At 48.6% G+C, this 11388-nt stretch overlaps 1 protein-coding gene across 1 annotated transcript; it reads right to left on the bottom strand.

Annotated features, from left to right (window-relative positions):
* Positions 1–8234: 8234 nt before the first annotated feature.
* Sec63 (translocation protein Sec63) lies at positions 8235–11349 on the bottom strand. The gene has a single exon (XM_050175253.3). The coding sequence runs from the start codon at positions 11243–11245 to the stop codon at positions 8933–8935; it is 2313 nt and encodes a 770-aa protein (XP_050031210.1). The 5' UTR covers positions 11246–11349; the 3' UTR covers positions 8235–8932.
* Between the last annotated feature and the right edge of the window lie 39 nt (positions 11350–11388).

Here is an 11388-nt window from a genome sequence, read left to right as displayed (position 1 = left end):
GGCCTCTCACTTCTCTCTCGCTACACAGGGCCTTATGAAGTCCTACGTCAAGTTAACAACGTAAATTATGAGATTTCACCGCTACAGTTTGATGCATCCTCAAGTCCGACTCCTGTTAACGTCGTCCACGTTTTGCGGCTCAAGCCATGCTTCGCTTGCAATTTTTCGCCTACCATGCACCAAGACAGCACTTCTCCACCTGGTGGTCCTGTTATGAAAGGATGAAAGAAGAGAGCAAGAAGAAGATCGTGGAACGCTTGCTGCTGCGTGTTGTTGTATCTGGAGGACAATCCCAATTGCTGTCCCCCAGATTTCGGACCTTGCCATTGGGTGCGGGAGTTGGCCGAGGTTGAGGAGGACTTTGAGATGAAAACGAGGTTTATTTACATTATTTACAGTGAGAGTACAAAGAAATTAACAGTCATAAAGTCATTACGGGCCGGCAGCAACTCGGACGCTGCGGCCCGTGGCAAGAAGCTCGAAAGAGATGAATGAAGGAAAGCTCTCTTGCTGCTCCAGGTCTCTGGCTTTTAAGCCCTTCGATGTCTCGAAGTCACGTCACGTTCGGCAAATCGGCGAGCCCGCTCAGGTGACGCCATTTTCGGCCAATCGGCGAGCCCGCTCAGGTGTCATCATTTTCGGCCAATGGTAGGCGCCCATGCGATTGTGTCACACCCGGTGCAGAGGTGCGCTCCTTGGGCTCCAATTGTCTGAGGGCTTTCTCTGAAATCGAGGGTTCGACGGAAGCCCGTCTGGTCGGGATGAAGCATTGAAGAAATAAAACGAAGGACACCGACCAACATAGAAGTGCTAAAAAATGAAAAAATCTAAAAGATGTTTCGGCTTCGCTACGAAAGCCTTGTTCACAATTGTGAACAAGGCTTCCGTAGCGAAGCCGTAACATCTTTTAGATTTTTTCATTTTTTAGCACTTCTATGTTGGTCGGTGTCCTTCGTTTTATTTCTTCAATGCTTTCTTCTCTCTGCGGTATTGCCTTGCTGGCTTGCAAGCGCCGTCACAATAGGCGGAAGGGGGCGACGTTTCAGTGCTGCAAAGCAGCTCTGCTTGGGACCTGCTTTACCTGGAACCGTGCCAGGCTCTCGCTACACTTTCGGGAAGAGTCAAGCAGTGAATAGCTCCACCTGCGGCGCACGAGGTGGGGGACGCCAACTCGTTTGCACGTGCTGCACCTCGGGAACGGGGTAGATCTGCTTCTGCGTTCTTACTTAGGTGTGGCGCGATGCGATGTGGTCTGGTGAACTCGAAGGAGGCTCAGAAAAAGGTCCCGTATCTAACAGCTCCTCCTCGCCCCGGAAGTTCGGAATGGCTGGTGAGATCAATTCGCTGGCCATGAGAAACGCTGAAAGAAGCTGCAGGGTACTGGTGTCGAGATTGTTTGACGAACTTCGGGATCCTGGGCCCTGGAGAACGTATGTCAAACAAACAAAGTAACACAGCGCTGCACCACGTGTCAGCGCAGGCTCTTCACCCCTGACTCGCCAAGCTATTACTGAGTCAAAATGAACCCTGATCTTTTATTTCCCCAATTTTGACAAAGCAGTTCCACCTTTCCAAACTGCTATCCATTTCTCCCCGAATGCCGACAAGGCCAGAGTGATGTTGTTGCAAAACAAAGGGCCGTTGTCGTTGCAAACAACAAATGAAAACAGCCGAACATAACTTAAGTGGCCTAACTACACGAACAGCATGTTTCCAACCTATCGCAGTGGCGTACTTATCGCACGTATTGGGGCCACTGAACAGTCCGGTCAATTCTACAAATACGTAATCACAAGCGCGCTAGCTTTGTGGTCCCTATTCCGAACCCGTACTTGCGTCGCATGCAAACATTCCATCACGCTTACTTACGTGATTTTCTCTAGTCCATACAGGATGCGTACCTTAACGAACAACTACACTTGCGTAACTTATGCACTCCGTAGAACCCTTAAAAATATGCGTCTGCTAATAACTCGTTCCACGCACGCTCACTAGAGAAGTCAGAATACGGCTGCCCCCAACACACACGAGCAACCCAGTCGTTAACAATCTGCTTCCTGCCGTCCGCACAAGGACACGCGCTAATGGAAATAAGAACGCTTCTCAGTGCAAATCATGCACTTACTGAAAATCTACGCGCTTAACCTTAGAAAAAAAAAAGAACACTTATAAACATAAGAAGGTTAACTAATACACACGCGCGTTACGATAGGCCTCTCACCGATAACCTTGACACTCAGGTTACTCACACACACACAAAAAAAGAAAGCCTATATACTCATTAACTAACACTCGCGAGAGTAATTGTTTAAATAAAACACCTCTTTCAAACCTCGGAGCTTCTCAAACGAAAACATAAAGAAAGCTCATACCTTACATATTGAAAGAAACTAGCCTCAAATCGCGAAAATTTTCAAAATGTTAAAGAAAAATAAAACAAAACAACACGCTTTCCTTCTGCGGAAGCTCTCTTGACCTCCCGTTTCAAACACTTACGGCTGACGCATACTTTTGAGCCGTACTCGAAGTGGTCGCGGTTCGAAAGCTACACTGGCTATCGAGGAACAACAAAAGGGCTGACTCACTATCAGCTCCTCCAAGACGTTACAGTCTCCTGCCCATTTGCGTCCTGGCGCCCCTCTTTCATCACGAACTCGACTGACCACATCGCGACTCCTTATCACCTTGTCTCGTCCTGCCACCTTGCACTTCTTTGTACTACACGCTGAACTTCGAAAAGAACGACGGACTGACAAGGAACATAACCGCCCCGTGCCCTTTGTCCGCGTCCGTGCAGAGCATGCTTCTCGGTCTCTTTTTGACCTGTGCCTCGAACGTCTTTGATGCGCCAACGTCGTCAACGACGACCGCACCTTTCTTTTCCTTGTGCCCTGGCTTTTTGTGTCTTTTGCTGTCTTTGGCTGCGCTACATTAGCCACCGTATTCTGATCTTTAGCGCACTTCTTTCTACGACGCTTCTTCCACGAACTCTCTATCATGTCGCCTTCTCGTGCCTCATGCTGGCCGGTACACATTTCGTCGGCCCGGATCGGTCTCTTACCCGCACAGTCTGAATGATTACGAACGAAATCATCGCTCTCGTGGCTACCTAGACTGGCGGAGAGCTGCACCGATCCTTGAACAATGCAGTGGTCTTCCCTTGAGCTACGGAGCTCGCAATCCTGCGAACTGCCCTCAACTGCATCGTCCAGCTGGCACTTCACTTCGACACGCAGATCTGACTTGACATGGGCGCTCACGTCTGTCGGGTCAGCACTACTCTGTACCTCGCTAATAGCCTCGCTAACCTTACATGCGACGCACACGCGCGGTGACTGTGCGAATTCATTCGCAGCTGGCCTAGCTGCCTCTACAGTGCGTTGTTGGCACAGCACCTCGTCGCTCTCATTGCGGCCTTTCACGGCCTCTGTTGCCACTACGGCATCGTTAGCAGCTAGCCCTTTCCGTTTGCCTATGAATGGGCCGCTAATCTCACAGGCACTACTTTTCTCGTCGGCTTTTGGTGAAAATGCGCTAGATACTTCCTCATTCTTTTGCTCTGTACTACCTACAGAATTTTCAGACAGCCGTTGTCTTTGTGCCTTTAATTGCTCACAATATTGTATCTGTTTTATCAATGCTGCCTTCTCTCTCTCGTACTTTTGCTCACGCTCATGCTTACGTTCTTGATACGTTCACGTTCATTCTCACGTTCTTGACGCTCACGCTGACGTTCTTGACGCTCACACCTAAGAGTAAGTTCTTGAAGCTCACGCTTCCGTTCATTCTCGCATTCTTGACTCTTATGTTCACAACGCTCACGCTCCTGTGGTTCTTGTATCACCTCCCAAGCAATCTCAATGCTTTCATCATCATTGCCACTATCTTGAATCGCCTTTATGATAGCTGGCGTTTTCATCTGTTCGTCCGCCTGAACTCCCAAATCGTCGCACACCAACAACAAGTCTAACCTCGTCAACCTTCTAAGATTCATGGCAGTTGCCCCGACTGGTGGTTAGAACTATTTTCCTTAATTAATTTGTGCGAACACACAATATGCAACGAATTCCCGATTCCTAAAACTATCAAAATAAACACACAACATTTGATTCTGGCGAATCAAAAGGAAAAAAACCACACGCTCACTTACGGTTGCAGCACCCTGCCATCCGGTTCATTGGTCCGCTGTTCCCGGTTCCACAGGACTCCCTGGGTCGAAGGCTCGCTCTTCTTTGGTGTTTCCAGTTCCTTAGGACTTCTTTTGACAAAGGCTCTCTCTTCTTTGCTGTTCCAAGTTCCTCGGGACTTCTTTTGGACGAAGGCTCTTTTTCGCTGTTCCGAGTTCCTCAGGATTTCTCTCGACGAACGTTCATCCGTAGCGCTGCCACCAGTTGGTGGATCTCTTTTGACGAAGGTTCATCCCTAACGCTGCCACCAGTTGTTGTATCTGGAGGACCATCCCAATTGCTGTCCCCCAGATTGATTTTGGACCTTGCCGTTGGGTGCGGGAGTTGGCCGAGGTTGAGGAGAACTTTGAGATGAAAACTGGAGGTTTATTTACATTATTTACATTGAGAGTACAAAGAAATTAACAGTCATAAAGTCATTACGGGCCGGCAGCAACTCGGACGCTGCGGCCTATGGCAAGAAGCTCGAAAGAGATGAATAAAGCAAAGCTCTCTTGCTGCTCCCGGTCTCTGGCTTTTAAGCCCTTCGGTGTCTCGAAGTCACGTCACGTTCGGCAAATCGGCGAGCCCGCTCAGTTGACGCCATTTTCGGCCAATTGGCGAGCCCGCTCAGGTGTCGGCATTTTCGGCCAATGGTAGGCGCCCGTGCGATTGCGTCACACCCGGCGCAGAGGGTCGCTTCTTGGGCTCCAATTGTCCGAGGGCTTACTTCTCCTGCGGTATTGCCTTGCTGGCTTGCAAGCGCCGTCACAATAGGCGGAAGGGGGCGACGTTTCAGTGCTGCAAAGCAGCTTTGCTCGGGACCTGCATTACCTGGAACCATGCCAGGCTCCCGCTACACTTTCGGGAAGAGTCAAGCAGTGAATAGCTCCACCTGCGGCGCACGAGGTGAGGGACGCCAACTCGTTCGCACGTGCCGCGCCTCGGGAACAGGGTAGATTGCTTCTGCGTTCCTTACTTAGGTGTGGCGCGATGCAATGTGGTCTGGTGAACTCAAAGGAGGCTCAGGAAAAGGTCCCGTATCTAACAGTGGTCAGCCATCTTAACTACTCTAATTTTGTATATATATTGTAAATACAATCTTCTTTACTCCCAACATCCTCGTAACAATATTAAAACGCTTGCAAGTACCTAGTATATCTCAGTCCAGAAATATTGCCTAAGATTCTGTGATTAAATTGTTTCATATAGTTTTCACTGGGTTTTTCTGATTGGCATGAATTCCTTGCCAAGGGCTCTGCACTTCAATTTACTGAGTGAACAGTGGCCAACACATGAACAACATAAGCATGTGATCATCTTTCAAGTTTTTAGTAAATTGAAGTTTGTGAACCCAGCAGCAGGCCACATCCTGCACTTGTTGCGTATAGTGTGATTGCATGTAGTGTTGTTTTACATTTGCAGTACTGACCTGGTGCTGCAAAGTTTTTGTAGAAGAATAGCTACACATTGTTTCAGCAATAACCTCTATGATCATTTTATGATGATCCTGTGTGTGTGCATCTGTCGTTAGGTTTCATTTGTTGTCACCCCTTCCAATATAGGGATCTTTCCGATTTCATGTTTACATAAATCAGGTAAGTGACAAACTCTGCTGAGGTATGTGCTTTACTTGCATGGCAGTGATCTTTGTATCCTGATGATAGCTTCAATACAATTAAGGAATTGAAATCAATTTATTAATGCCACTTTGTTACTTCAAGGCTGCCTTACCACTGACATTCTTGCTAACTATGAATGTAATGCAGTGCCAAGAGTGCCATCAGCTTCCTTGGTATAAATAGTGTAAATATACATGTGATATAGATGCTGTACCACCTTACTCAAATATTTTTTTTAGCTAGGGCACTTTAGAAAGGGCTTGACTGAAGTCAAGACCGCTCTAGCAGTCGCAGATGTGCTACAATTCTTACCACTATGAGACAACTTAGTCGGCCAGTATCTGTAATGTGTATGGCACACAGTGGTTCTACTTTCGCTAACTTCACTCATGCTGAAAATTTATTTGGCCCCAGGTAACGAGCTGTGTACGGTTTTGCTTTGTGCCCTTGGCTGTGTTTTTCAACACCTCTAACTTGTGTGATCCTAGTGTCTCACAAGCAGGATTGACTTCAAATGTTTTGAAGTCAGTCCTCGTTAAATAATATTTAGACCATCATCCAGGCCTGAAAACGTTGACTTGCAACCAGGACAGTCTTCTGCAGTGTTTGCATTCCACCTTCACTGACAAGCTTGGGAAAGTCCACTGGCAACACAATTTAGAGACTGCCAGAGTGTGCATTTGGTACAGCAAGTAGCTGTAAGCACAATGCTATTGCTATTCCCAACTTCTTTCTCAGACGAGCTACAAAGAATGTGCTCAATATGCCTGGGGGTAGGGTATGCCAATGATTTTCATCCCAAAGGCAGATGTGTCTTTTTATGTGACCTTAACGAGGAAGAAGGGCAACCATTTGCTAACAAAAGGTGTCGAGGCAGCCCACTTGCTCTTAGGTTATGCAGTTGCAAACTCCGCATAGTGTTGCCAAATGATAATCATTGAGCACATGTAAAAGGCTGCTTCTGGGCAATGATCTTTTCTAAATCTGGATATTGAAACCCTCATCTGCAGTCATGACAAACAAAAAAATGTGTGCTTTGTGAAAGAAGCACTAATGCCATCCGTCACTAAGCAGACAAAATTGTAGCAAAACCATATGTCGCTGGTCACTCGATAAAGTAAAAGGATATTTTAAAGCTTTCTGTGCCCACCATGGTTTCGCCAGAGTCCATTGGTCGCTGGCTGTATTCTTGCCGAGTAAAACACGAAAACGCATGTTCAGTGGCTGGATTCAAACTTCGGCCCTCTAGTGCAGCATGCCAATGCTGTGACCCCTGGGCCACAATAGCTCAGCGTGCACTTCTCTCGGGCCTACACCACCTAGCTCTTTGTGACAATTGCCACTTGTTGAGGATTACTATTTCCATACTGACGCATAGCCATAATGGGAAATCGGCTACGAAGCGTGTAAATTATGGTGGTGATGATCTCCATACATTCACGCATATCCCTGCGGTGTTCGGCCAAGTGGGAGATGCATATTGTGCCAAAGCCAACAACTTTAAGCGATGATTGCCACGTGTTGATTATAATTTACGTACTATGGCACTTGCCCCCAACGAGGAATCGGTCAGAAAGCGATGTTAATTATAGCGATGATGATGATTTCCATACAATGGCACATACAAGGTATATATTGTGCCAAGGCCAACCAGTTATTTGAAATGACTGCTGCATGTTGATAACGATTTCCGTACAATGGTACATACCAACAACAGAGGACTGGTCAGAAAAGGTCTGGTACGTTTAAAGTAAGAAAAAAAATGAAGAAACATTTGTCACATTGCTTAGCATGGCTACACAAGAAGAGCACATGCACGCACCAGTTTCCATTACGCCAAAGATGCAGGAATTAAATGTGCAAATTTATTGCATTAGATTAACTGCTGCATGAAACCTTCATAATAGATTTAAACGTGTGTGGTGGATCTGTATCATTTTTTACAGACAGCCACGCAGGTCACACATTTATTATTTATCTTGATTTCTTCTGTATTCCTCTTGTCAGATCACCATCTTCATAAAAAAGGTTATGAACTAAGATAATGAAATGTTCCCACCCTTTTTCGCACTTTGTCAGTTGTCGTAGTGGCACTCCGCCTACATTATCATTTGAATCAACCAGTCTGAAATAGCGATTGTTTCTCAATAGCGATTTTTGACATGTGGCTTGATATTTTTTCCTTCCTTTTATACAATAGCATTCATCATATGTAGTTAACCCTGTTGTTGATAGCACTGTGTCCCAATCTTTTCTATCGCATTGTGTGTTCTGGTTGTGCTACACTATACACAAGCTCTAAGATGTCAATCAGTTCCTTATAACTTCTACTGTGCAACGGTAATTGTGAATTCTGTACACCACCATGCTGCAGAGAGCATGCCAGTGGGAACAAAAAGATTGCAATGAGAAAAAAAGGCCAGACATGATGAATGTGAACAAGTAGGACACCTTGAAAAACGACTTTTAATAGAAAAATAATGCCGACGGTTCGTTCATGAAAGTCCTGTTTAGAGCGACGTCGCAGCACTACCTTAAAACGCCTCAAAAATGTATTCTTCCCCTGCCCCCAACCCTTGTAGCCACCTTTTTCATGGACCCTTCACTGCCAACAGGGTAGAGATCAAAGCTGCTTCTGTAGCTTAATGACATGTACATAATTAGTTTATGCTCGGCAATAACCTACCCACCTTTCTTCCCCGCCCCCATACAGTTGATCTAGAGCAGCAAGTAAATGCCACCACCAGGGAAGAATACCTGCACGAATTAAAACAAAAGCTGGACTTCGCATTTATAAAAGGAATTCACAACAAGAAACCCATGCCAAAGCTTGCTTTTGCACCAAAGGTACGTGCCTTCATCCTGAGAGCATGTGCCTGACATGTCCATAGTGTGTCACAAACCTGACAGTGCAGCAAGCTATTTTGGCCGAAAGCTGCTGCCACTGCAGTTCCTTCTAGTGTAATGCTTCTGGCTCCATCAAGTACAGAGTATTTCAGGACACCAGCAGCTTGACGGAAGAAAGAAAAGAAAAAGAAACAATCTCGTGATTGACAACACAAGTGCAAGCTAGACCAAATGTCCTTGAAAAGGCAAATGGGCCGTCGCCACCAGTGGTCCATGAGTGTCATCACTTGGGCTGCCTCAGTCGTCGTCAGAACCCTCACTTGCTGCCAGGTCCGAGTCCTCCACTGCACTGTCTTCTTCGTCGGCCCTGTCCTCCTCATCTTCTGAGATGTCCCACTGTGGGTGTGTTTCTTGCACCTTTTGTGCAGGCTTCACATCGAGCCGGAGATTGTGCATGACGTCAAGGTCACGGTACGAGTCACTGCGCACATGTAGTGTGTAATGGTAGATCCCTGGTCGTGAAGGAGCTGTGAACTTGAGAACCACCTCCTCTGAGTCAACCAAGTTTGTTACCAAAAAGGGCACAGTGGATAGGCTCCTCTGCTTCTTGTCAACTAGGTACACCCACCAGAACTCCTGTTTGTCATCGGGAAACAGTGGGCAGTGGACACTGTGTGACCGTCGGGACTTTTTCTCAAGGTTCTTGTCCTTTTTGGAGACCTTGTGCTGGATGCTCTGCCAGTCATCATCCTCCTCTGCTGCTGCTGAAGAGTTCCGGTTGGCTGCACTATTCCTTCGGCTAGCATGCTTCTCACTGTGCCTTTCATCATCACTGTCGTCAGAGTAGCTGTCTTCATCCACGTCACCTGCCTCGTGCTGCTCTTCGTCTCGCACCGGCTGAGGATGTGCCTCTTCCTTTGTTGTTTCTGTCACCACTGCCTGCTGCTTCTTGCCTTTGTTCTGTGCGGCATTCTTCTTCTTTCCTTTGCCACCCTTCGCTCCTTTCTTCTTACGTGACTTGTCCCAGCCTTTGTGCTTGTTGTTAGCAGTGCTTCGTACCTGAGGTGAGTTGTCCTTCAGATCCCCAGCTGCAGCCTCCGCTTCTTCTGCCCCAGATGCCTCCTCTGCCTCTGGCTGTGTGGCTTCCTCTTTTGCATTAGATAGCAGGGGCCTCCTGGTCAGCGTTGCTGTGACTGTCACAATCGACTCAGCTGTGATTACGCCTTCGTCCTCGTCATCCAAAACTTCTGTGCTTACGCTGAGCACAATGAGAGGCAAATTCTCGAGGCAAGTAAGGATGTCCTCGTACTGAGCATCGCTGAGGTTTCGGAAGAGTGCCCGCCTGTCGGCAGCCGGAAGTGCACACAATTGGTGTAGGCTCCTGATGGACCTGCGCTTGCCACTCAGGTGTTTGAGGAGCTCCTCCGTGACATGCGGAAGCTGGAGAAATGGATGACTGTGCTCCCACTGGGCCTGCACCAGAAGCGCGCTCAGCCGCATGGCCGACTCCAGAGTCTCCAGGCTAGGGATCCTCGAAATGCGACCAGCCAGGCCGAGCATCGTGAGCTGCGAGGCGCAGTGGACAAACTCGGCTAGCAGGGCGGGGCACTTTCGGAGGACGTAGCACCTGTCCTCGTCCAAACCGGGGCTAAGAGGTATGCGTAGCATGTGCGCGTAAAGCAGGGCACGTGCCTTGATGCTGTACTCGTAGCATAGTGGCCGCTCGCGGTTTTTTTCGTTGAAGTTGGGCAGCATTTTGATGAGGGCTGGGATCTCGACGTCGTCCGTAGGGCGGAGCACAATCTCTGGGTTGTGACTCTTTTCAAATTCTAGGGAAGCTGCCAAAACCATGATGACACGGCGCAAGATGAGCATGTGACACTTGTTGATGAAGTACAGGTACAGATGCGAAGTGTCCAGAAGGACCTGGTCTTCACCGTACTTGGCCGAGCGGTACCACCAGACACCGACCGCAACGGGGAGCGCTATCATGAAAACGGCTGCGTACAAACCTAGAACCCAGAGCGAGTTCTCCTTCTCGACGATCCACGACGGAAGGGCAATGCCGAAAGACGTGGCCCCGGGCCCGTCCGGGTTGCCGTACGTCTCCCAGTTCTTGCGCGCCTCTTCGTCAGTGAGCGCCGCGTACGCCTTGGCAATCATCATGAACTTCTGCTCATCGCCGGTGTCCTTGTCAGGATGGTAGACCAAGCTGAGTTTGTGGTATGCTTTACGTATGGCCCGTTCCGACGACGACGGATCGATCTCGAGGATCTCGTACGGGTCCCACTTAACGAAGTCGTGCTCTAGGTGAGCCACTTTGTAAGCGGTCGCGGCCATGGCCACCCATCCAAGCACGAGCAGGACGCGGACAATGTTCTGCTTCGTGCGGCGCCACGGCTGGTTGACGCGCAGACGCCGGGTCTTGTCCAGACACTGCGGGCAGCGGCAGCTGCGCCGGCCGCCGCTGCCTTTCTTTTCGTCGGCTGCGCGCTCATCCTTTGGCCAGAAGTAGTAGGTGCAGGGGATCACCACGAGCGCGAGAAACGAAAGCAGGAAATAAAAGAATGTACCGCCGCTCTCGTCGTACTGAAACTTAGCACCGGCCATGTTGCACCCACGAAGCAGAGGCCAGCCTCCGGCGACTACACAACCGAGGGAAGCACCACGTCTTCAGCGCATCCGGCTCACGTCTAGAATGACACGTGACACCAACAGCTTTGGTTCGCCATCGCACTGCGAGACGGCGCCAC

The sequence above is a fragment of the Dermacentor andersoni genome, chromosome 9 (genome assembly GCF_023375885.2).
Source record: "Dermacentor andersoni chromosome 9, qqDerAnde1_hic_scaffold, whole genome shotgun sequence".
Lineage (NCBI taxonomy): Eukaryota > Metazoa > Arthropoda > Arachnida > Ixodida > Ixodidae > Dermacentor > Dermacentor andersoni.
The sequence above is the reverse complement of the archived record's forward strand: the minus strand, read 5'-3'. Positions and strand labels throughout refer to the sequence as shown.